The sequence below is a fragment of the Rhinatrema bivittatum genome, chromosome 7 (assembly GCF_901001135.1).
Source record: "Rhinatrema bivittatum chromosome 7, aRhiBiv1.1, whole genome shotgun sequence".
NCBI lineage: Eukaryota > Metazoa > Chordata > Amphibia > Gymnophiona > Rhinatrematidae > Rhinatrema > Rhinatrema bivittatum.
This window is the reverse complement of record NC_042621.1, coordinates 253,367,478-253,394,245: the sequence shown is the minus strand read 5'-3', so window position 1 is coordinate 253,394,245 and position 26,768 is coordinate 253,367,478. Positions and strand designations below refer to the sequence as shown.

The following is a 26,768-nucleotide window of genomic DNA, read 5'->3' as shown; positions in this document are numbered from 1 at the left end:
ACATGGTCTCTCGCATGCAGCTTTTAAAATCAACCCCTTAGGGAATAGCCACTGCTATTACTGTCATCAGTAGCATGGGATCTACTTAGTTTTTGGGTACTTGCCAAGTACTTGTAGCCTGGATCAGGAGATACAGCGTGGCTGAGCTTTTTAAAAATGCACTCGGTAGGTAGTAGGGTTTAAAAGAGGTTTGGGCAAGTACCTAGAGGAAAAGTCCATAAAACATTATTAGTCAGGTAGACTAAAGAAAGCTATTGCCATAATGGATTGGCCATTATAAGTGACAGTATAGTGGGTTCAATGGACCTTGGTCTGACCCAGCATGGAATTTCTTACGTTCATATGAGTATTTTATTTATTTAGGGGGTCATTTATCAAATAGCTTTATGGCATTTTCACATGCGATAAACACCTTTAAAGCATGCAAAAATGCCATAACGCATGGCGCGATGCAAATTTGGAAAAGGGGAGGAGTTTGGAGCAGGATTTCTGGCCAAGTGGGCTGGCTTTGCAATTTGTGAATCCATATTCCACAGTTTTAATGTGGGAAATAACAACACCTTTTTCATTAAGCTGTGTGATATGGCTTTATTGCACTTTGTGATGTTTTTGCAAATAGTGTTTTCACTAGAGAGAGAGAGCGAGAGAGAAAGAGAGAGAGAGAGAGAATCTAGCTATAAATCCCGTATAGTAGTTAGGTATTTACACCTCTATATGAGACCCACCTAGTAGGGGTTAAGGGCCACTTTGACATTTAGAGTGAGACGTATGAACAGAACAGTACACTCTTGTGAAGATTTGATGTCCCCAAAGATGAGATTTGTACAATGTTCTCTCAACCTAGCTTGATGTTACCCAGGTAGAGAGTTCATCAAGCTAGTTTGAGAAAACCCTGTATAAATCTCATCGTTGGGTGAGTTTCCTCACTCCAAAGGACATCAAATTTTCACAAGAGTGTACTATTCTGTTAGTATGTCTCACTCTGAATGTCATAGTGGCCTCTAACCCCTACACTACTACTTAAACCTCACCTCAAGTAACTAGGTGGGCCTCATATAGAGGTATAAATACCTAACTACTATAGGTGCCTTTTAGCTAGTCTCTCTCTCTCTCTCTCTCTCTCTCTCTCTCTCTCTCTCTCTCTCTCTCTCTCTCTCTCTCTCTCTCTCATGGTTGTAGGTAGGAATTGAAACAATTGTGGTATTTACTGCAAAGTGCAAAAAATGTTATCACACTCTGCAGTAATACCTATGTGAAGCAGTAAGATAGCACACTTTGTGATAAATAGGCTATTACCATAAAACACACCCCTTTCCCTATCGCATGCAATATTTACTGCATTTTGATAAATCCAGGCCTAAGAAAGAAGATCTATAAAAGATGATACATAAGTTATGGGTAACCTGCAAAGTCTGGAATAAACTTGGATATTAAGAAGAAAAAAGTATTATAATCAGAAAAATGAATACTAATTCTATAGAACTGCTCGGGAGTATGGCGTCTGTGGTGTCTCCTTGCCACACCCTCCAGCTTCCCCGGAGCGGCTCTTGTGTGACGTTCGGCCATCTTGATCCGAGGGCGCGAGTGCGTGCATGTCCCCTTTGTAGCTGTGTTGGCGCGAACCTCGGGGGCGTCCCCCTTGAGTGACGTCACTGCTTCCGCCCATTTGCTGACTCTCGCCGAGTTAGCAAGGATCGGCTGCCCCAGTCTGAAGCTACTCTGCTGCTTTTATCCACTGGAAGCTATCTTCACCCTTCGGGGTTCTCTAACCTGGGTACCAGCTCCTTGGGGGCCCTCTGCTTATTTACAGGTACTTATCCTCTTACAGATACTCATTCCTCGAGGGTCTGTATGTCTATCCTGGTGCCTGCTCCATTCTTCAACCTGCTGGAAATCCATCAGCTACAGAGAATGAGTACAACTTCTACCAGTCTGTCTCTCATCAGTTCCTCACTACCTCTCTGCATCAGGCCCTACACCACCATTGTGGAACGGGTCTCCTTGTTGTGACCGTCACTGCCCGACATCTCCACTCCACCCACCTAACCTCAGCTTCAACGGCGGGGGAGAAGAAAAAAGGATTCACACTCACAAAGCGGGGAGTAGCTGGCTTGTTACGGCGGTGCCGGTTACTACCCCAAACCAAATGTGCCTGATACTTCACTTTAGATGCATATCCAGCATAGCTCTCTGCTTCAACGGCAGGGGAGAAGAAAAACAACCAATAAGGGCTGTATAACATAGTCTGGGTTAAAACAAATAAGCATGGGTGTAGCTTGCTTATTGCGGCGGTTACTACCCCTACTACCCCCTAACTAATCAAGCTAGATATTTCACTTGGATGCAGCTCCATCACTGCTCTCTACATTAATGGTGGGGGAGGAAGGGAAATAGAACCAAGAGCTAAAAGAAACAGATAAGTATGAGAGAAAAAATGTGTGAAGCTTGCTGGGCAGACTGGATGGGCCGTTTGGTCTTCTTCTGCCGTCATTTCTATGTTTCTATGTTTCTATGTTTCTTTGGCGACTCCCTCTTTAGTTTATGGAAGTTTGGCTGCTGCAGCGTCATTTTGCCGACCTCCTCCGGCGTCCCCGGACCAGCTAGACGCTGCCTTCCGCCATGTTCTCCTGAGGCCTAAGGGCACATGCACAGTGCGGCCCCAACTCAAGTACCAGCTGTGGCGTGAACCTCAGGGGCGTTCCCCTGAGATGACGTCATCATCACCAGATATTTAAGGTCTCTTGTTTTGCTAGCTAATCAAGTTAGCAAAGGGTTTCCTACCTAGCTGCCTCCAGGTATCGCTGCGGATGGGATTCACTCTCTGCTTACCTTGCTACTCTGCCTCCTCGGACTTTACCAGGGGAACCTGTTCCTCGGGGGCCTTGCTCTCTCTTTTGCTTTTCAGGTCAGTCTGGAACGGTACTCGCTCCTCGAGGGCCCATGTTCCCGGACCTGCTACTGAATATAACTTCTGCCAGGAAGTCACCACTGCCTACAACACCAGTGAGTTACCATCTCTCTCTCAGAGCTTTCCCTGGAACCAGGTACTCGCTCCTCAAGGGCCTACTTCCTTCCAGCTCTTGGGCTGTTCCAAGAGACTACTATGTGAGTGTTACCATCAAGGTTCTGTTTCTGAACTCTGCATACTCTGCCTACTCACTATCTTAGTTTCTCTACAGCTCAGCCATCCTGGGATCGCTGTTCCAGTGCCCGAGGGACTACAGCTCAGCTGGGCTCTTCCTGCTCACTACTTCCACCTCTGGTGGTTCTCTAAAACAGTTTAATAAAAGAACTAGTGTGTGTCTGTCTCCCAACTCTGAGCCTGACCGGTGGTCCCTCTCAGGATCTTCCCCCGTGGGCGTGGTCATCTGTCACCAGCCCAAGGATCCACCCACAATTATCACAACACCACTCCTCTGCCAAGGACCACGGACTGCTAACACTTATCCTCTCTACTGCTCATTGGGATTCTCTCTACTCAGCTACCGGAGTGTATTTAATATCGGCCAGTCTGTCTCTCCTACAGTGCCTTATTGGACATCTGCATCGGGGCCTTACACCAACATTGTGGGACAGGTCTCCCTCGCCAAGGATTACAGACTGCTACCAGCTAACCTGCTCTCTACTGCCACCTCTGGTGGTCATCCTAGCTGTACAATAAAAGAAACTCTCTGTGTTTGTGCTATTGAGTCTAGCCCAGTGCATCAGTCTCCCTACGGGGTTCCTCCCCGTAGGAGATAACATCACTAGAGATGTGAATCGTGTCCTCGATCGTCTTAACGATCGATTTCGGCTGGGAGGGGGAGGGAATCGTATTGTTGCCGTTTGGGTGTGTAAACTATCGTGAAAAATCGTTAAAATCGTGAGCCGGCACACTAAACCCCCCTAAAACCCACCCCCGACCCTTTAAATTAAATCCCCCACCCTCCCGAACCCCCCCCCAATGCTTTAAATTACCTGGGGATCCGGCGGTGGTCCAGAACGGCGGCGGTCCGGAACGGCCCCCTCAATAGAATCGTGTTGTCTTCAGCCGGCGCCATTTTTCAAAATGGCCACCGCAATATGGCGGCGGCCATAGACAAAAACGATTCGACGCAGGAGGTCGTTCCGGACTCCCGCTGGACTTTTGGCAAGTCTTGTGGGGGTCAGGAGGCCCCCCCAAGCTGGCCAAAATTTTCCTGGGAGTCCAGCGAGGTTCCGGGAGCGATTTCTTGCTGCGAATCGTTTTCGTACGGAAAATGGCGCCGGCAGGAGATCGACTGCAGGAGGTCGTTCAGCGGGGGTTCCAGACCGCCGCTGAACGACCTCCTGCAGTCGATCTCCTGCCGGCGCCATTTTCCGTACGAAAACGATTCGCGGCAAGAAATCGCTCCCGGAACCCCGCTGGACTCCCAGGAAAATTTTGGCCAGCTTGGGGGGGCCTCCTGACCCCCACAAGACTTGCCAAAAGTCCAGCGGGGGTCCGGAACGACCTCCTGCGTCGAATCGTTTTTGTCTATGGCCGCCGCCATATTGCGGCGGCCATTTTGAAAAATGGCGCCGGCTGAAGACAACACGATTCTATTGAGGGGGCCGTTCCGGACCGCCGCCGTTCTGGACCACCGCCAGATCCCCAGGTAATTTAAAACATTTGGGGGGGGGGGTTCGGGAGGGTGGGGGATTTAATTTAAAGGGTCGGGGTGGGTTTTAGGGGGTTTTAGTGTGCCGGTTTTCCTGCCCTCCCCCTTCCCCCGATTTACGATTTTTTAACGATAAATCGGGGGAATTGGTATTGTATCATGGCCCTAACGATTTTTTGACGATTTAAAATATATCGGACGATATTTTAAATCGTCAAAAAACGATTCACATCCCTAAACATCACTGTTGCCCCTGGGAATCCACCAAACCCCTTGATATCATAACAACAGATTGATACATAGACATAAGAAAGAGATCATGCAAATAATACAGACATTTGAAATATGTTTTTATCAAAGAATTCTAAAGACTAGCTAGAAGGACATGATCTAAAATGAAAAGGTGAAAGAAATGTGGAAGAATCCTGGTAGAAATCCTGGTCAAAATGACAATGAAATTTGTTGATCATGTACTCAGAGGTTTTGGTGGCAAATTAGCTAATTTATTACGGGAGGAAATACTGGAGATGGAGGAAAGAAGAGAACAGTCTGAGGTAATGACATATGAAAATGGTCAAGGTCTAGAAACCTGGGCAAAACAAAAAACTGAGCATATGGAGAACTGGCGCACCATTGTTGCCAAACCTTAGCATCAAAGATGGCACTTGATGATGGGGCAGGGGCAGACACCAATTAGAAAATTAAGAATTGCTCAGTCTGTCCCTGATGCCCACTCATCTGGTAACCCCATATTGCATGTACAGTATCCTCTGCCATTAGGTTTTCTTTGTGTGATGTTGAAGGTGAAGTACATTTTCATTCAAGGGTTCATTTGCATTTTGATTTTTGGAAGTCAAAAATTCCAAATATTCAAACTTGGAAGTTTTCTAAGATTCTGCTAAGTCAATAATGAGTTCCTTCTCTGGAAAGGTAAAGCACCAATTTATAGAAGTTAACCACTAGACTCAGAAGTAATATAAAGTAGTATTTCTTCACAGAAAGGGTGGTGAATGTATAGAACAGCCTTCCAATGGAGGTGGGAGGGGCAAAAATGGAATCACATTCAAGAAAGCATGAAACAAGAAAAGAAGGTAATGAAAGTAAAACCAGATATCAAGAAGAGACTACATTTTTACAAATAAGGTTTTAGATGTGTTTTTACTTCTTGCAGTCTCCAAAACTTGTTTTTTCCATCATATCCTCTGCTTGCATGATTCTATTTGTAGGAAACTGTTTTCTTTTTCTTGCTACCCTTTAATATAATTTCAAGCCTAATTCAAATTCAAGTTTACGTACTCTATAAATGTTATCAATTTTATACCATTAGCTTTAAATGCCATTTATACGGCTGCTATAAAAGTACATTGTAATTCATCTGAAGTGCACTTACCTTATCAACATAGTTGGCAATTTCAATTAGTCTTTGTTTAACTTTTTCTACATCCTTTCCTTGTCTCTGAAACTTAAAATTGTAAATAACAATGCTGTTATTTATGAAATATTGGCAATAAGGCATTTATTTATTGGATGCCTAATTTTAAAAAATGACTCTAGGGTGTGTACAATCAGACATTAAAAATGCCATAATTATAAATAATAAAAACAAAAACAAACAATCATAATAAATGAAATACAATAAAAAAGAAAGAAAATCTTTCTATGAACTAAGAGGGGCTGATCTGTGGTGCTATGCCTCTAATGAGAAAGCTATTTGCAGTTATTTGAATATATTCAGTGCTGAATGCTGCCAGTGAAGGAAGTAAACCATTGAAAGTTTAACAGAAAAACTATACTTTAAATTGGAAGCCAAGTCAAACCAAGTTGTGACACCCTTGGTTTTAGTCCTGCTGACCAAGATAAATTGAACAATTTTAACTTAATTTATTTTGCCTAGCCGTTTGTTTTGCAAACCTTTCATGTACAATTCTGCAAACTATAATTCACTACCTTTGGCAGACTACAGCAGAAGAAACATGGAAAGTTCAGAACTGAAATCTTCTTAGAGCTAGATACTAGTATTAGAGTTTTTTTTGGCCTAGAAGCAACTAGACCATATTGTGCCAGATTATATGATTATGAATGATTAAACAACAGATACAGAAGGTAAAAAATGGTTAGTAATTGTTCTCCATATAACATTAACAATTATAATTGTTAAAATTTACTTCAACAATAGTGAATTGTAGCAAATAAATAGATCAAAGTTACAAAGGCCCCACCACCCAAGAAGGATCGTAGGTGATGACTACATAGAAAGGGGTAGATTTTAGAAAAGTACGCCGCGCATATCTTATAAAATCTGGGGTCGGCGCGCGCAAGGGGGTGCACATTTGTGCACCTTGCGCGTGCCGAGCCTTGTGTGCCCTGCTCGTTCCCTCCGAGGCCGCTCTGAAATCGGAGCAGCCTCGGAGGGAACTTTCCTTCGGCCTCCCCCCACCTTCCCCTCCCTAACCCGCCCTCCCAGCCCTATCTATACCCCCCTACCTTTATCGTGAAAGTTACGTCTGCCCCAGGCAGGCGTAACTCACGCGCACCGGTTGTACACCGCCGCGCGATTCCCCGGCCTGGGAGCGATTTCTGAAGCCTTGGCCATGCCCCCGGGTCAGAACCACACCCCCCCCGGAACGCCCCGAACATCGCGCTGCCCCCTGACATGCCCCCCCTAGCAAAGTCCCGGGACTTACGCGCGTCCCGGGGCTTGCGCGCGCCGCCGAGCCTATGCATAATAGGCTCGGCACGTGCAGGGTTTTTTTTTTAAAGGGTTACGTGCATAACTTATGCGCGTAACCCTTTTAAAATGTACCCAAAACTGTGGAAGAACCATAGGGATAGATTTTAAAAGAAGTGCGTGGGCGTACATGTGCGAGAGCTACCTGGTGCGCTCAAATAGATGCCCGATTTTATAACATATGCACGCAGGTGCGCGCATGTTATAAAATCAGAGTTCGGCGCGCGCAAGGGGGTGTATACGAGTGCATCTTGTGTGTGTCGATGCCCGTGGCCTTCCCCCTTCCCTCCCAGGCCGCTCCAATTTAGGAGCGGCCTGTGAGGGAACTTCTCTTCCCCCTACACTATTCTTCCCAACCTTCCCACCCCCTAGCCCTATTCTAACCCCCCGATCTTTATCCTACCTCTTGCGCGTGCCGGCAGCCTACCAGCACATGATCCTCTGACACAGTGGCCAGAGGCCGCTGGCCCCGTCTCGCTCCCAGGACTGCCCCTGCCCTGCCCCCTCCCCTTTTTCAAAGCCCTGGGACTTAGACGCATCCCGATGCTTTACTCATGTCGCCGGGCCTTTATAAAATAGGCCCGGCGAGCGTAACCCCCCCCCATGCGCATAAATTCTATGGATTTACGTGCGTAGGGCTTTGAGAATCCGGCCCATATTAAAGAGCAGACAAGCAAGCCAAGTCTCACACAGGTCAAGCTATGTTATAACTCTCAAACAATAAAAAAGATGTGATCTCAGAAATTCCCTTACTTATAGCGACATTTTTCAAAACGCGATGGTTTGTTATCGCATGCATTAGGGCCTTATCACATGTGATAATGCCCTAATGCCTATGATAATGACAGCATCGCAATGATAAAATTTAAATGAGGGACAGGGGAGGGGTTTGGGCAGGGTTTGGTTGGGATTTACAAAATGTTGGGCCTGGTTGCGCTGCTGGCGATAATGTTTTACACATTATCGCCGGGAGTAGTGCCGGTAATAACTACACCTTTTGCAAGGGCGCTATGGGGGCGATAGTATGCACCATACTATCGCCCCCATAGCGATAGTATGGTTCCACCCCCATAGCGGAATGAAAAATCTGGGCCTTAGTTATTTTGGTCCAGGGTCCCATATTCAGACACTGGAAGTGCATACTTTCAAGTCAGATATCTAAGCAGACATTTTAATCTGATCCTTATTACAGCTCCAGGGAGAATTTAAAGTTCAAAAGTGTATGATTTTGGAATGCTATTTACAATTCCATTGCCTCATAAAATTCCACTGCCCACTTCCTTCACAGCAGCTGACCACATCCAATTCAAATGAGAATGTTTTTGTTGCTGTGAGGGAAAGCCTCCAATAGAGAGGAAGCCTCTATCAAAGGGTTCTGAGAAAGGAATTTTGAAATAAAGTCATATGGGGCTGATTCATCCACGCTGCCCTTAACCTGGGTTACCTTGCACGTTAATTACCAGAGGCTGCAATAGTTCCAGTGGGGCCAATTCACTAGGTAACTTGTGGTAACCTTTCTCGATTTCTGCTCATAACTCTGTAATCCTCTCAGTTTTTTCAGCCTGTAACCATGGAGTCATCTTTGACTCCTTTCTTTTCTTCTCTTCACATATCTAAAACACTGCTAAAGCATGTTATTTCTTTCTCTATAACATCACCAAAATCCATCCTTTCATTTCTGAACACACTAACAGAATCCTTATCCACTCTCTCATCACCTCCCACCGCTACCTTCGCCCTCACTATGTCACAAGGGCCGACGGTCGGCCCCTGTGACATAGTGAGGGCAAAGGCGATCGGTGCCATTTTGAATACTGGCAATACGGCCCGAGGGCAGGAGGTCGTTCCGGACCCCCAATGGACTTTTAGCAAGTCTTGTGGGGGTCAGGAGGCCCCCCCAAGCTGGCCAAAAGTCCCTGGGAGTCCAGCGGGGGTCCGGGAGCGATCTCATGCACTCGTGCCGTTGGGTGCCAGGAATCAAAATGGCGCCGATAGCCTTGCCCTTACTATGTCACAGGGGCTACCGGTGCCATTGGTCAGCCCTTGTCACATGGTAGGAGCACAAGATGGCGCCGACGGCCATGTGACAGGGGCTGACCAATGGCACCGGTAGCCCCTGCGACATGGTAGGTCAAAGGCTATCGGCACCATTTTGAAACTGGTTCCGAGGGTGTGAGAGTGCAGGGGATGGGTCCCAGACCCCCCGCTGGACCACCAGGGAGTTTTGGTAAGTCTTGGGGGGTTCAGGAGGGTGGGTGGTTGTAGTAAATTTAATTTTATCCGGGTATCGAATAGGATTAGACGTATAACTGTATCGGGGCACCATACGGACGTATGCAACGTATTTGCCCCCCGACGAATATGTATTCTGAATGCAACGTATGGCGTCCCTCTGCACATCCCTACAATCCATCCAAAATTCAGCTGTGTGACTTATCTTTCTCCAAAGTCATTATATCCATATAAACCTTCTTCTCAAGTCACTACATTGACTCCCTATCTATTCCCACATACAATTTGAGCTCCTCTTACTTACCAACAAGAGTCTTCACTCTGCAGTTCCTCACTACCTTTCCTCTCTTTTCTCTCTCTACACCCCTCCTCATTCACTCTACTCATCAAAGAAGTCCTATCTATGCCCTTCTCTTGTACTGCCAATTCCTGACTCTGTGCTTTCCACCTGGCTGTACCATATGCTTAGAATGGACTTCCTGAGTTGGTGTCATGCTCCTTCTCTTGCCTTATTTAAATCTTATCTAAAACTCCACCTTTTTGAGGCTGCTTTTAAATCTTAACCCCTGATTGTCCTGCTTATAGCCTCATTAATTTTGAACCATTGTCTTAATTTCTTGTGCCATGTGTTGCGTGTGCTGGCTGTGGCAGGCCCATGGCCAGGCCCTCTTACCCCCGTTTGCCTGCTCCAGCACCTGACTCTGCTGCTTTCGCGGCTGGTGGCCACTGCCTCTGACCCCGGGCTGCTCCTCATGCTCCCAACTCCACAGCGGACGTCCCTGCTCCGCGGCGGGCCTCCTTGAGCAGTCTGCGGAGAGACACCACCATCTTGCGCTGCGCACCTCCCTAGGTGTGCGCACATCAGCTGTTCTTTTAAAGGGGCCGCAGTGGGAATCTCACCCACGGCCCCGGATGATGACGTCACTGGGTCCCGGTATATAAGGCTGGGCCCAGCCAATGTTTCTTTGCCTTGGCAACAGGTCTCCACGCTGGTCATGTCCTGAGTTGCTTGTTCCTGCGTACCCTCTGTGTTCCTGGTTCCTGATTCATCTGTGTTCCTATTCCTGACCTTGGTACCCGTTCCTGTGTTCGCCTCTACCTTGCTTGTTCCATTGACTGACCTCCTGGCTCTGAGCTCTGCTTTGCCTGACTACGCTAGTGCTTGTCTCCTGGTATTGACCTCTGCATCGCCTGACTACATTACTTCCCGTCTCCTGGTTTGACCTCTGCCTTGCCTCACCATCCATCTCCTGACTTCTGGTATTGACCTACGCTTGCCTTGCTACTCTCCTTGCCTGCCTGTGAGGCAGGCAAGGAGAGTAGCCCTGACTTCAGCCCTGACTTCAGCCTGCTCTACGATGCTCCAGTCATCTTCATTCTGGACTTGGCTTTTCAGGCTTCAGCCTGTTCTTACTCGGGTGCCCTCTGCCTTCCTCCTGTACTCCTTGGCGCCCGGGTCTCCGCCTCATCCAGATCGGACTACCAATTCCTACTACTACTGCTGGCCCCTGGCTGACCTCCTCATCGTCCCAGAGAAGACCTCGGACAGAGGCCCACCTAAGTCCAGCCGGCCCCGGTACCCAAGAGCTCAACCTGTAAAGAACGAAGGCTGGTATTGGCGAAGCTCCAGCCGGCCTCCATCAGTCAACCAGCTCCGCCTACCGAAAGGGGGACCCGTAGGGCTTACCCTGCGGGTAGCGCCAACCCCACCTCGGCCTGAGGGTCCACCTCTTGCACAACACCATGTTTGTTTGATTAGATTGGAAGCTCTATTGAGAAGAAACTGTGTCGTATATGGATTTTTGTAGAGTGCTGTGTACATCAAGTAGCACTATAGAAGTGTTAAATGGCAGTAGTAACCTGTGTTAATGGATGGGCTGCATTGGGAGGGACAGCACCATTAGAATTAAACACTCTTGAACTGCATCAATGTTTTGCCCGAAGGCTGCGTTGGGAGGGACGGCACCAAGAGTGTTTAATTCCTGATGCAGCTTTTGGGCAAAACACGGTGCCCGTATCGGTGGGACTTTGGTGAGAATCTGTTAATTTGGATGTTTCTACATAAGGAGTTGCCTACACAGTAAACTGAATTGAGTAATATTTAAAGTGTACGAGAACTCTCATTTTCTTCACACGCCATCTGCTTTTGTGACATTTTATTGAGTGTGGTTATTTACTCCAACTATTATTTTGGCACATATTATAGTGTAATTTAAGAACATAAGAACATGCCATACTGGACCAGACCAAGGGTCCATCAAGCCCAGCATCCTGTGTCCAACAGTGGCCAATCCAGTCCATAAGAACCTAGCAAGAACCCAAAAACTAAGTCTATTCCATGCTACTGTTGCTATTAATAGCAGTGGCTATTTTCTAAGTCAACTTAATTAATAGCAGGTAATGGACTTCTCCTCCAAGAACTTATCCAATCCTTTTTTAAACCCAACTACACTAACTGCACTAACCACATCCTCTGGCAACAAATTCCAGAGTTCAATTGTGCGTTGAGTGAAAAAGAACTTTCTCCGATTAGTTTTAAATGTGTCACATGCTAACTTCAAGGAGTGCTCCCTAGTCTTTCTATTATCTGAAAGAGTAAATAACTGATTCACATTAACCCGTTCTAGACCTCTCATGATTTTAAACACCTCTATCATATCCCCCTCAGCCGTCTCTTCTCCAAGCTGAAAAGTCCTAACCTCTTTAGTCTTTCCTCATAGGGGAGCTGTTCCATTCCCTTTATCATTTTGGTCGCCTTTCTCTGTATCTTCTCCATTGCAACTATATCTTTTTGGAGATGTGGCGACCAGAATTGTACACAGTATTCAAGGTGAGGTCTCACCATGGAGCGATATAGAGGCATTATGACATTTTCTGTTTTATTCACCATTCCCTTTCTAATAATTGCCAGCATTCTCTTTGCTTTTTTGACTGCTGCAGCACACTGAACTGATGATTTCAATGTGTTATGCCTAGATCTCCTTCTTGGGTGGTAGCTCTAGTCTTTTGTGAGCTCTAGTCTTTTGTGACCTCAAAGTTCATTTCCTTATATGCAAAAAAACACTTCGGTTTTTGGCAAATTTGTCAGAATTCATAAAAAATGTTAATAGTGTATACATGCTGTTACATTAGAGTGCTATTATTTTCCCAATTCAGAATTTAGAATTTAGAATTTTATAGCATTCAGGAAAAAGTAAATCAAAAGAAAAGCAAGTGCTCATGAAAAAGAAAGACTTTTTAAATAAGATTTCTTACCTCTCGATTGTCAGCCACAATAAAAAGTTCCACATATTTGGTCATCTTCAAAGTATCTCTCTTGTGCTGCCAAAGAAATGAACATAGAGAAAGTAATTTTCAAAAGAGTTACACTTGTAAATGTAACATACTATTGTAGCAATTTTCAAAAGCCATTTACTCATGTAAAGGTGAATTTTCCATAGACTAGGTGCCCCGTTCCCTCTCAATCCGCTCCAATTAAGGAGCAGACTGGGAAGGAACTTTCCTTTACCCCTAATTACCCTTCCTCCCTCTCCTCCCTGATGCCTAAACTAATCCTAACTAACCCTTTTTTTTGGTTTGCATACTTACTGCTCCTCTTGAGCAGAAGTATTTTCCATGCGCCGGCCAGCTACTGGCGCAAGCTTCCCCAGGACAGTGTCTAAAGGCGCTGTCCTGGCCTGCTCCTCTCCTTTCTTGAGGCCTGGCACTTGTGCGCTTATTGGGGGCTATGCGCATGGCTGGGCCCGTTCTAAAATGTGAGCGGTGCGCGCAAGGCCCAGCCATGTGCATAACTCCCAAATTTTGCACGTGCACCACTTTTAAATTCCGGGTAATAATGTTTAGTTTGTTTCTTTAGAAACATAAAAATAACAAAAATGGAATACAAGAAGAAATGGGGACTCCTGAGACCTCCCATGCCCACTATCCATCTTCCATGTGGAACAATTTCAGGGCTAGGATCCTCCCTGGTCCCCCATTTACGTGGTCTGGGGGATCTACAGATGAGGCCTAGGCCCAGGATGAGGCCTAGGCCTTGCATAGGCCTAAGTCGTGCTACGTCACCATGACTTCAGCCTAGGCCCTATGCAAGGTGTAGGCTTGGAGGACTAGTCCCGATGCCTGGGCCTCAGCCTAGGTAAGAGCCTAGGTCCAGGCCTGATGTGGGAGCCCAGCCCAGAGGTCAGGTTCTGACACTGGTGCTTCAGAAGGTCCTCTTCCGACATCTTTTTTTCTTCTCTCTTGAAATGACAGTGTCCACTCAAGATGCACCAGAGGAAATTAATTCCAGCCCATCCTCCCCAGTGGAGGGCATCATTGTGATGTACTTTCAAAACCCAGGTGTATACTTTCTGGTCTGGGCGATTTGCTACTCTTCAGTTTGTCAATCTGGCCTAAAACATCTTCCAGGTTCACTATGATTTGGTTCAGTTCATCTGAGTCATCACCCTTGAAAACAGTCTCTGGAACAGGTATCTCCCCAACATCTTCATTTGTAAACACCGAAGCAAAGAATTCATTTAGTCTTTCCATGATGGCCTTATCTTTGCTAAGTTCCCCAAGCACAAAAATCTTCTACAAGTACCCACAATCAAAATTGCAAGATTAGATATTATAAGAAGACGTACCTTTTTCTGTCACTGGCCCTCAAATCTGGAATGCAATCCCTGATGACCTGAGGCATATTACTAACCATAAAGAGTTTAAAAAGAATTTGAAAATTTTTCTTTTTAGGAGTGCCTTTGAAGTTATTATTTGTCCCTAAATTATCTATGCCCTTGGCATTAAGAAAATTACCACCCTAACATCACCATTTTTTAGCTTAGCATTTTTTTGTCATGTTCTTAGCTTGTCGGTAGTCTAAATTTGTTTTTACTTTATTTAATTTTATTTATTGTATTCAATTTTTTTATTATTACTTAGTCTTATTTTTAGTCTTTAATGTTATTAGATTTTGCTTTTTAATATTATGTATGTAATCAAACTATGTAAACCGCTTTGACCACCTTTTGGTGTAACAGCGGTATATAAATAATTTTAAATAAATAAAAATAATAACTAATCCCTCGATCATCTAATGGTCCAACCAACTCCCTCGCAGGCTTCTTGCTTCGGATGTATTTTAAAAAGTTTTTATTATGAGTTTTTGTCTCTAAAGCCAGTTTGTTTTCAAATTCTCACTTAGCCTGTCTCACAATGTTTTACATTTAACTTGCCAATGCTTATGCTTTTTCCTATTTTCTTCAGATGGATTCTTCCTCTAGTTTTTGAAAGAAGATTTTTTTGACTAAAATAGCCTCTTTTATTTCACCTTTTAACCAAGTCAGCATTCATTTGGCCTTCCTTCAACCTTTTTTAATGTGTGGAATATATCTGGACTGTGTTTCTAAGATGATATTTTTAAACCATGTCCATGCCTGCACCTTCCAATTTTTTTCCATCTTTCTCATTTTATAAAAGTATCCCTTTTGAAATTTTAATGCTAAAACTGTAGATTTACTTATTGTCCCCCCACCAGTCATTAATTCAAATTTGATCATGTTATGATCACTATTGCCAAATCAACCCATCACCATTACTTCTCTCATCAAATCCTGCATTCCACTAAGAATTAGATCTAAAATAACTCCCTCTCAGTTGGTTCCTGAACCTATTGCTCCATGTGGCAGTCAATTTATTTCATCCAAGTACTTTTACATCATAGCATGTCCTGATGTTGCATTTACCCAGTCAATATTGGGATAATTGAAATCTCCTATAATTATTTCATTGCCAAATTGGTTAGCTTCCCTTATTTCTCTTAACATGTCATCATTTTATCATTTTGGCCAGGTGGGTGGTAGGTTACTCCTATCACTATACTCTTCCCCAGCACACATGGGATTTCTACCCATAAATATTCTACTGTGCATTTAATCTCTTGTAGGATCTTTATCCTGTTGGACTCTATGACATCCCGAACATAAAGTGCCATCTCGCCACCAAATTGATGCATACTATCATTGTGATATAATTTGTACCCTGGTATAGGACTGTCCCATTGGTTATCCTCCTTCCACCAGGTCTCTGAGTTGCTGACTACTGTTTACTTCTTCATTTAGTGCTATACACTCTAATTCTCCCATCTTACTTCTTAGACTTCTGGTTTTAGCATACAGACATTTCAAAACACAATTTTTTGTATGTATTAACAACTTGCTTTTCAGTTGACATGGATAATTTGGAATATTTTAGCTCAGATAGTTCTTTACTTACAGGCACATGGACTACTTTTTCTTTTATTGGAAACTCTCTGCTGGAATGCCCAACTCTCCTGTTTTGTTAGGATCCTTTGAAGATATCTCCCTTTGAACCATACGCTGCTGAGAAACTGTCAGCTTTCCCTCCTGTTCTAGTTTAAAAGCTGCTCTATCATCTTTTTAAAGGTTAGCACCAGCAGCCTGGTTTCACCCTGGTTAAGGTGGAGCCCATCCTTTCAGAAAAGATTCCCCCTTCCCCAAAAGGTTGGCCAGATCCTTGAAATTGAATCCCTCTTCACTGCATCATTTTCTCATCCATGCACTGAAACTCCAGCGCTCTGCCTGCCTCTGGGGACCTGCATGTGGAATAGGGAGCATTTCACAGAATGCTACCCTGGATGTTCTGGATTTCAGATTTCTTCCTATAAGTCTAAATTTGGCTTTCAGAACTTCCCTCCCACACCTTCATATATCATTGGTGCTAACATGTGCTATGACAGCCAGCTCCTCCCCAGCACTATCTAAAATCCTATCTAGGTGATGTATGTGGTCCACCAACTTCGCACCAGGTAGGCAACTTACCAGGTGATCCTCAAGTCCACCAGTCACTCAGTTATGTACATTCCTAATAAGTGAATCACCAACTATGATGAAAGACTTAATCCTTCCCTCCTGGGTAGTAGTCATGGGTGGCTCTTCCTTGTTATGAGAGGACAAAGCATCAACTGGAGAGTAAGTTCTTGCTATATGATCACTTCCTGCTACACCAGGGTGATGATTTATGATGAGTTGACCTTCCTTCTCCAAAGCAGCACCAGAGCTGGCAGACTGAAGTTGGAACTTGGCTACTGTATTCCTCTATATACCTCTCTATCTGCCTCAGTTCCTCCAGATCTGCCACTTTAGCCTTCAGAAATCAGACTCATTTTCTGAGAGCCAGGAGCTCTTTGCACTGGATGCACACATTCATCTTCTCACTAATGGGTAAAAAAATATACATGTGACACTTGATGCAAAAGACAGGAAGGTCCCCCTTTTGCTGCTGAACTGCTGCCTTCATTTTAATTTTGTTGAGTTTTTAGTTAAGATTGCTAAGGGAATAGGTATGTGTAAATTAGAGTCTTTTAAGTTTATTGGTATATTCTCTATTAATCTAGTAGTGAAATGCAAGGGGATAGTAAATTTTATTTCTATAATACTTTTTCTGATTTAATTTTTAAAGTGTTTCATAAACAGGACAGGTGAACCACAAATACATGAAAAGACCTACGTTTACAATTTATGATTAAAACTCTACTATCTACAGTAGACAATCAGCTAGTTTAATTATCATATTTGAATTCAGAATTAAACTGGAGGAAACCTGGTATGTACAAATATAGGAAAAACTCGGATTCTAAAAAATTAGCATTATTAGTGCAATATCATGGACAACTTTTTAAATTATTTTTGATGGGGAAAACACTTCATCTAGCACATTTTTTATATAGTTCACATAGTTTGACTTGTATAATCACAAGTCTAGATATCCCCTTTTCAAGTTTTTGATGGTGAAGCAAATATTTCTAGTGAAAAGACTGCGTTGATAGATAAAAATCTTAGGGGCGGATTGCAGGAAAATATTGACCCAGGAGATTTTTACAAAACTGGCCCATGGGGTATCTGATACCTTCATGCACTTTCCCTGCAGCATGTTTATCAACAGTGCCCAAAAGCACACTAAGTCAAACCTAGAACCCAGCAGAACTGAGCCAAAATATCTCCAAAATAAACTTAATCTTCTAAATAACTAAGAAGTTGAACACATTCTAGAGGCAATGGGTGAGTAGAGTTGCAGCCCCCATTTCATCCATGCAAATTGGTTGGGCCCCCTACACATCTGCTTATATCTCTTAAAGAGATATATTCTGGATTCCTGGACTGGCTCTTGAACCAGTTGCAAGTAATGATATTGCCAGCCAGTATCAGATACAGGGGCGGATTGGCTTATTGGGGGATCAGGCATCCCCCGGTGGGCCAGTCGCTCCAGAAACTTAAGTCCTGGCTGAGACTGGGGAGAGCCACTAACCCAAAATAGGCTCGGTGCGCGCAGGGGCAGATTTTCTCAGGCTACGCGCGAAGCCTTTGAAAATCTGCCCCTGCACGCCAGGTTGCGCGAACAAATCTACGCCCACGCACACCTTTTAAAATTTGGCCCATTGCATTTTTATTCTGTATTTGGTGAGGGTTCAACTGTGTTCTGCATGTATGTTACGTGCGTAACCGTTGAAAATCTGCCCCAAAGTATAACTAGAAACTTGCAGACAAAAACTGAATTTGAAACCGTAACAGAATCCGTGTGTAGTGCAACAGTGTAAAAACAGAAATATCACAATTCCTCATTAAACAACAAACAATAAAAAAAAAAACACCTTAACCCTTCAGATTTAATTAATTACAATCCCCCACCCTCCCGACCCCCCAAAAACTTGCCTAAAGTCCCTGGTAGTCCAGCGGGGGTCCCGGGAACGATCTCCCACTCTCGGGCCATCAGCTCCCAGTAAACAAAATGGCGCTGGTGGCCCTTTGCCCTTACCATGTGACAGGGGCTATCGGTGCCATTGGCCGGCCTCTGTCACATGGTAGGAGCAATGGATGGCCGGCACCATCTTAAAAAATGGCATGGGCCATCCATTGCTCCTACCATGTGACAGGGGCCGGCCAATGGCACCGAAAGCCCCTGTCGCATGGTAAGGGCAAAGTGACATCAGCGCCATTTTGATTAGTGGCAGCCGACGGCCCAAGAGGGGGAGATCGCTCCCGGGACCTCCGCTGGACTACCAGAGACTTTAGGCAAGTTTTGGGGGGATTGGGAGGGAGGGGGATTGTAATTTATTAAATCTGAAGGGTTGAGGTGGGTTTGGGTTTTTTTGGGTTTTTTAAAATTTTATGTGCCCTTTCTCCCCCCCGAAAATGATAAGAAAACCTCACACAATTTCATGGGTTTTGCTATCGTTTTCGGGACCCCCCGAACCACGACGAAATAGGAAATATCGTCTATATTTCCTATTTTGTCGCAAACGAATGCACATCCTTAATATATTGTACCAATTTTCAATGGTGCACTTACATGCGTAAAAGTACATTTACATGTATAAAACCCAATTTTAAGCATGTACACTCCTTTGAAAATTACTCCCAGGGAGTTTATTTGCACTTTGGAGCTCATAAATATGAAAAGGAATATTGCTTTGCTAAACCAGTGAGTCAAGTGCACTATTTCAAGGAGGAGTAATTCCTAGTGCATAGCTTCAATCTTTCAATGTAAAATGTCTTGTCCAACGGCTTTGAAGACATCTAAGTTTAGAAATATGACATGGGATTTTGTTTCATTTCTCAAATGTAATGTTCGGGATGGTGGGAGATTAGGATACTATGCAGTAGGGATGTGAATCGTGTGATCGATCGTCTTAACGATCGATTTTGGCTGAGGGGGGGGGGGGAAATCTGATCGTCATGGTTTTTTTGGTTAAAAAATCGTTTTATCGGGGGAGGGCGGGAAAACCGGCACACCAAAACAACCCTAAAACCCACCCCGACCCTTTAAAACAAATCCTCCACCCTTCCGAACCCCACCAAAATGTTTTAAATTACCTGGGTCCAGTGGGGGGTCCCGGCGTGATCTTCCGCTCTCGGGCCACGGCTGCATTAATAGAAATGGCGCTGGTGGCCCTTTGCCCTTACCATGTGACAGGGCAAAGGTAGTGCCGGCGCCATTTTGATTCTTTGCACCCGACGTCATGAGTGCAGGAGATCGCTCCCGGACCCCTGCTGGACCCCCAGGGACTTTTGGCCAGCTTGGGGCCTCCTGACCCCCACAAGACTTGCCAAAAGTCCAGCGGGGGTCCGGGAGCGACCTCCTGCACGCGGGCCGTATTGCCAATATTCAAAATGGCGCCGGCGCTACCTTTGCCCTCACTATGTCATACGGGCCGACGTCGCCCGTATGACATAGTGAGGGCAAAGGTAGCGCCGGCGCCATTTTGAATATTGGCAATACGGCCCGCGTGCAGGAGGTCGCTCCCGGACCCCCGCTGGACTTTTGGCAAGTCTTGTGGGGGTCAGCAGGCCCCCCCCCAAGCTGACCAAAAGTCCCTGGGGGTCCAGCAGGGGTCCGGGAGCGATCTCCTGCACTTGTGACGTCGGGTGCCAGGAACCAAAATGGCGCCGGTGCTACCTTTGCCCTGTCATATGGTAAGGGCAAAGGGCCACCGGCGCCATTTCTATTAACGCAGCCGTGGCCCGAGAGCGGGAGATCGCGCCGGGACCCCCCCCCCCACTGGACCCCAGGTAATTTAAAACATTTTGGGGGGGGTTCGGGAGGGTGGGGGATTTGTTTTAAAGGGTCGGGGTGGGTTTTAGGGTTGTTTTGGTGTGCCGGTTTTCCCGCCCTTCCCCTCCCCCTCCCCCGATTTACGATTTTTTTACGATAAATCGGGGGAATTGCTATTGTATTGCGGCTCTAACGATTTTTGACGATTTAAAATATATCTGACGATTGTTTTAAATCGTCAAAAAACGATTCACATCCCTACTATGCAGCTCACCATCATCGTCAGCTTGAGAGCTGCAAACTCTTTCTGTTTCACTGCATTGATCAATCTGCCAAATGGCTGGATCAGACTTTAGTTTAATTTGAGAAGAAACAGAAAACCTGAATGAAATGAACCAATAACAAAATAAAAAATTAAAACAAATAAGCTAAGTGAAACAAAATCCCTTCTTTGGTGATCCTGGAAGAGAATGCATCTGAAGTAAAGTTGTTTAAAGACCAAGTATTTTATTTCATTATTTACTCTTTGCTGAGAAAGTGAAAGTTAAATTGAGTTTGAAGTGCAGCTGTAAAGTCTCTAAAATACACCAGTGAAGCTTCTAAAGCCATATCTTATTTTCAATCAGAGACCTCTGAGGAATTGGTCTTTCATCAGAAATAGGTTTGGCAATCACTCTATAATCTTCAAACCAGATCTTATACATTACACACGAGTGTCTCTTTGTTACGTATCTGTGCTGACTCATCAAGTTCCTGCAAGAAAATCTGCAGCAACAAAAATAATAATAATAAAAAAAGAAACCACGCTTGAAAAATACAACCTAATGCAATCCAACACTTCAAAAAATGCATTTTGGGTCCTATGCACAAAAGCTTAGGAGGTAATTTTCAAAGGAGTTATATATGTAAATATAACATACTGTCATAGCAATTTTCAAAAGTCCATTTAAGTGCTTAAAATGCATCGAAGCCAGTGTTAAACTCCATCTCCTGCAGGATCCCCACTGTACTCCTGCCAGACATGTATTTAATATTTAAAACATTTCTAACTTGCCAATCCAAGGTTCTTGGCAAGATGCATAAAAACATTCATATCAACATTAAAACAAGCTAAAACACATCAGAGCTGTACCATGAGGGAGATTCAGACCAGAAGCAGACGTACTGCAGCTTACTTCTCCTGTACATGGGTTCCAAAGTGGTCATGAAAGTTCTATTTTGCTGCACTCCCCTGATTCCATCTTAGCTAACTCAGCTTTCCTTTCTGTATTTCCTTTTACAGAGCATGACTATCTCCAGAGGTCTTCCTCCACAGACTCCTTCAATCACAGAAAAGAAACAAAACTGGGGCTGGTTCTCTAATTGTGATAACATTGATTTTTCTAGTATTTTAGCGATGAAAGGCAGGTTGGATATTGGTCGATAGTTGTCCCAATCATCAATTCTGCCAGTTTTATTCTTTAGGATTGGTTTAATCATAGCTTGTTTTGCCCTGTTGGGGACTAATCCTTCTGATAGTGAGTGGTTGATCATGGTTGTGATTGTTGGAGTGATTACACTGTGTACTGTTTTCAGGGAACTTGCAGGGTTTGGGTCCAGTGGGTGGATAGCAGGCTTAATGTTTGTATTGATTTGGTTAAATTCAAGTTTAGATACTGTGTTGAATGTGTTCCATTTTGCTTGCCCATGTTTTTCTTCAGGTTCTTTTGTTGGTAAGCAGGAAGAGAATTGTGTTTTTAACCTATTGATTTTCTCTAACAAAGAAGTGGTATATTGCAGGAGTTCTTTGAGAAGTCAATGCATATCCCACGTAGATCTCTGCTTCAATGGCAGGGGGGAATGAAGATAAGAGGATTTACATTCAGACAACAACCATCAAGGACTGAATTGCACAATCTAGGTAAACAAATAAGTGTGGGGGTAGCTTGCTTATTGCGGCAGTTACTACCCCTAACAAATTAAGCCTGATACTTTACTTTGAATGCATATCCAGCACAGCTCACTGCTTCAACGGCAGAGGGGAATGAAGAAATAGGATTTACATCCAGACAACATCTAACAAGGCATTGATCTGAGCAGTATGGGGTAGATTTTCAAAAAACGCGAATAGGCATACTTTTGCTGGCGCATCAGGCGCCAGCAAAAGTACGCTGGATTTTAGTAGATACGCGCGGAGCCACGCGTATCCACTAAAATCCTGGATCGGCGCGCGCAAGGCTATGAATTCTGTACAGCCGGCGCGCGCCGAGCCGCGCAGCCTACCCCCATTCCCTCCAAGCCCGCTCCGAAATCGGAGCGGCCTTGGAGGGAATCCTCTAACGCCCTCCCCTCACCTTCCCCTCCCTTCCTCTACCTAACCCACCCGCCCGGCCCTGTCTACACCCCCCCCTTACCTTTCTCCGGGGATTTACGCCTCCCGGAGGGAGAAGTAAATCCCCGCGCGCCAGCGGGCCTGTTGCACGCCGGGATGCGACCTGGGGGCGGGTACGGAGGGCGCGGCCACGCCCCCGGACCGCCCCGGGCCGTAGCCACGCCCCCGTACCTGCCCCCAAAATGCTGCCGACACGCCCCCCTAAACGCCGCGACGACCGGGCCCGCCCCCGACACGCCCCCCCGACACGCCCCCCTCGGAGAACCCCGGGACTTACGCGAGTCCCGGGGCTCTGCGCGCGCCGGTAGGCCTATGTAAAATAGGCTCACCGGCGCGCAGGGCCCTGCTCACCTAAATCCGCCCGGTTTTGGGCGGATTTAGGCGAGCAGGGCTCTAAAAATCCGCCCCTATGAGTATACAAACATTGGGGTAACTTACTCGATATGACGGTTACTACCCTCAGACATTAAGCCTTATACTTCACTTTGTTGCAGCTCCAAAACTGCTCTCTGCATCAATGGCGAGGGTGGAAGGAAATTAGAATAAAAAAGTTACCAATAAGGGCCCTGTCAATAATTTCTGGACTCAAAGCCAGGGCAACAAGAACACTTCCAATCAGCAAGAGGTTTTTAAATTTAATTTATTTGGCTTCTTAAAAGACAAGTGTTCCTGTGAGATGCGATATGCCCTCTATCTGTAATAACTAGCATCTCCATGAATATATGACATGCCCTGACTTATATAATCAAAATACAGCACTACCGAAGTTTCCAGAATGAATGACGTAACTGCCCAAAGACTTCTTTACAAAGATACATTATGCTGTTGTCATGACAATCTATCATGTATAGGAAATGCTTGTGAGGACATCCCTCAACTGAGAATTCTTCTAACCCTGTTCATCCTCCCACCATAAAAGTTCCTTTATCACTCTGGCTTTGATGCACTGTGTTCTTCTGTTCTTCTCTTGATATTCTTTGTTGTGTAAACAAATCGCAAGTCTGTGGCTTCAATAGGATTTAGGCCTGAATTCCGTTTCTTGGCACCAGGATTTAATTAAAACTGTAACTTTAAAAGAAGAATCTTTTCACCTGGCTCCTGTCCGTTGAGATATGCATTTGTAAGACAAAAGCTTGCATCCTGGTTTCATGCAAACTAAGTTTCCTTGTATTATGAAGTAAATGTTGCCATTGAATAGGCCTCTTCCTGTTGGTGCCAGTAGTTCTACTTCAGGGATATTCTGCAAGTCATGCTCAGAAAGATACTCAAAGTTCATTCACCTCTGACAGGCCACAGTACAGCAGAGGCGTCTGGGTATTTTTCCTTCCTAATATTGTGTATCTGATCAATCATATTCTTCAGCCCTGAACTCTGCAGTCGGAGTAACAGATAAGTATGAGAAAATAAGTGTGAAAGCTTGCTGGGCAGACTGGATGGGCCTATTGGTCTTTTGCCATCATTTCTATGTTTCTAAGTCAAGGTTATTTGAGATGGAGCAAGATGGGTCCTTGATTAGGTTTTTAACTGTTTCGAAAAGTAATTTGGAATTAAATATTACACCATGAATCTGTTTTTTGCTTTATTGATTTGTTCATGGTATTGTGTTAATATGGATTTGTATTTTTCTAGGGATACCATAGATTGGCTTTTCCGCCATTGCTTTTCAGATTTTTTTCAGGGTTTGTTTAGTTTGTCTTAGTTCTTCACTATACCAAAGTTTATTTTGTTTAGAGGTATTGTGTTCTTTTTGGAACATTTTTCCTGGACGGGGCATAGGTTATCGGCTATTTCATTGATGGTTTTTTTCCCATGAGTCAAAAGCTGAGGAGGCATTATCAAGTTTAAAATCAGTATGTTATTTTTTATAGTTTCTTTAAGTATTTTTGGTTCTATCTTTTCTGTAGGCGAATGATTGATAAGTATATGATCTTATTTGCTGTGAGTTTATTTCTGCTTTGTTAATTGGTGATCAGACCAGGGTAGTATGTTGTGGATGAATTGACTGATGTTATTGTGATTTGCGAATATTAGGTTAAGGATGTGTCCTGCTTTATGAGTGTGGCTGGTTATAAATTGTGACCAGCCCATCGCTTCCATAGTATCTAGAACGATTTCACATGCTGTGGTTTTTAGGTGTGCTTTCTACATGTAGATTAAAGTCCCCTATGATTAGAGTGGATTCAGGTGATGGAATCGCTTTAGTGAAAATTTTGATTAGAGCTGAGCAGTCTTTTTGGAGTGTTCCAGGTGGGCAATAGACCATACCTATATTTAGTTGCATTGATTTTAGTATTGCCACCTCGTAGGGAGGGTTAATCTCAATTTTGTAGGATTTAAGTTCTTTTTTTTACTAATTAATAGACCCCCCCACCTTTATGTTTTTGTCTGGGGAAGTAAAAGATATCATAGTTGGGTGATCAATTTGATTTAAGAGAACATTGTCATTGTCTTTCAGCCATGTTTCAGTAATGCAGAAGACAGTAGGTTTTAGTTCTTCTAGCAGATCATTTATTAATGGGATTTTCTTTGACAGTGATTGAACGTTTAGTAATAGGAGAGTAAACATTAGGCAGGAAGAGCTTACAGGAGAGTTGTTACTTAACATTGGGTAGATCAGCTTTGCACTCTTTCTTTGCTTGTGTTTTGAGGATCTGTGAAGATTTCCATATATTCCTTGTCCTGAGATTGTTTCAATGAGGTGTGTAGGTTCTATTATAATAGTTGTTTGGTAAGGGCGCTATTTAAATATTTACTTCAGGTGCACACAAAGGGGCACACAAAGGGGTAAGTTCTTTTGTTGCGCTCCTTCGTGTGCATACCAAAAGCACGTGCCTCACGGTACAAGTACCTTTGGCATAGCCGCTGCAATTTGGTGGTGCTGGTGGGCAGGCAATGGGGTGGAGCGATTGCGTCAATGCCAGTGAGGAGGTCTCAACTCCTTCCATGGGGGGAGGGCGCTCCCTGCATATCTGCCGCATTGCTCCCAGAGCTGGCAGCTGACTTGCCATGCTTGGGCCAGTAGGCCCTTCTTCCTGCTGTCCCCGGCCGCTCTCCTGCGCAGCTTCCTCTGGTGCTGCTGCCTCAGTTTGATGGTGTTGGTGGGTGGGCGGTTGGCAGGAAATGGGTTGGAGTGGTCATGTCAGTTCCAGTGAGAAGGTCTCACCTCCTTCCATGGGGGGAGGGCACTCCATGAACGTCCGCTGCATTGCACCTGGAGCCAGCAGCCAACTTGCTGTGCTTGTGCTGGTAGGCTCCTCTTCTTGCTGGCTCTCAGCCACTCTCCCTGGCAACTTCCTCCGGCCTTGTCCTCGGTGCTGCCACTGTGGTTTGGTGGGGTTGGTGGGCTGGCAGTGGGCGGGCAATGGGGCGGAGTGGTCGCATCGGCCACCTCCTTCCCTAGGGTTTAGGCACTCCCTGCATGTCCACCATGTTGCTCCTGGAACCAGCAGCTGACTTGCTGTGCTTGGTAGGCCCCTCTTCCTGCTGGCTCCCAGCCGCTCTCCCTGGCAGCTTCCTCCGGCGCTGACCTTGGTGCTGCTGCTGTAGTTTGGTGGTGTTGGTGGGCTGTCGGAGGGCGGGCAATGGGGTGGAGCGGTCACATCAGTGCCTGTTAGGAGGTCTCACCTCCTTCGTGGGGTTTTGGCACTCCCTTCACATCTGCTGCATTGCTCCTGGAGCCAGCAGCTGATCTGATGTTCTTGGACCGGTAGGCCCCTCTTCCTGCCAGCTCCCAGCCACTCTGCCCAGCAGCTTCCTCTGGCGCTGTCCTTGGCGCTACCACCTTGGTTTGGTGGTGTTGGTTGGCAGGCAGTGGGCGGGAAATGGGGTGGAGTGGTCGCGTCTGTGCTACTTAACCAGATATCTTTAGAAGCATTCTATAGGAAATATCTCAATTCTTGCTAACAAAGACAAATAGCTAAGATGGAGCCTCTGACTTCAGTAAAAATGGACATTGGCCTATTTGGGCTATGCCCAGCTAAATGCAGAGAAAATAGAAATTGCCTGTTCTGCTACGGGCAGCCAACAGGAAACTTTGTAGTGCTATGTAAGTGACTAAGCTATTATTAGCTGTGCTAGCTGAGCTGGCATCAAAATGGGGCCAAAAGAAACATCAGCCCAGATATCCGATGTGGGAATCAGACTTGCCCAAATATTGAGGCCTCTTTTTATAGCTCCTAATGTCCATTCGGGATCATAGTTTATCAGAGCTCTGTCAAATGTGAACAACTGTCATTCATCAGAACTGACTGCTTGATGAACCTATAAATGA

The 26,768-nt window shown here is 45.0% G+C and overlaps 1 protein-coding gene across 1 annotated transcript in view; it reads right to left on the bottom strand.

Annotated features, from left to right (window-relative positions):
• The window catches only part of ADAM12 (ADAM metallopeptidase domain 12), a 968,421-nt gene that overhangs the window by 284,500 nt on the left and 657,153 nt on the right, over positions 1 to 26,768 (bottom strand). Inside the window, exons 7-8 of the mRNA XM_029610036.1 lie at positions 12,835 to 12,900; positions 6,010 to 6,081 (exon numbers count right to left, since the gene is read on the bottom strand). Coding sequence (XP_029465896.1) covers positions 6,010 to 6,081; positions 12,835 to 12,900 — 138 coding nt within the window. The remainder of the gene's footprint in view (positions 1 to 6,009; positions 6,082 to 12,834; positions 12,901 to 26,768) is intronic.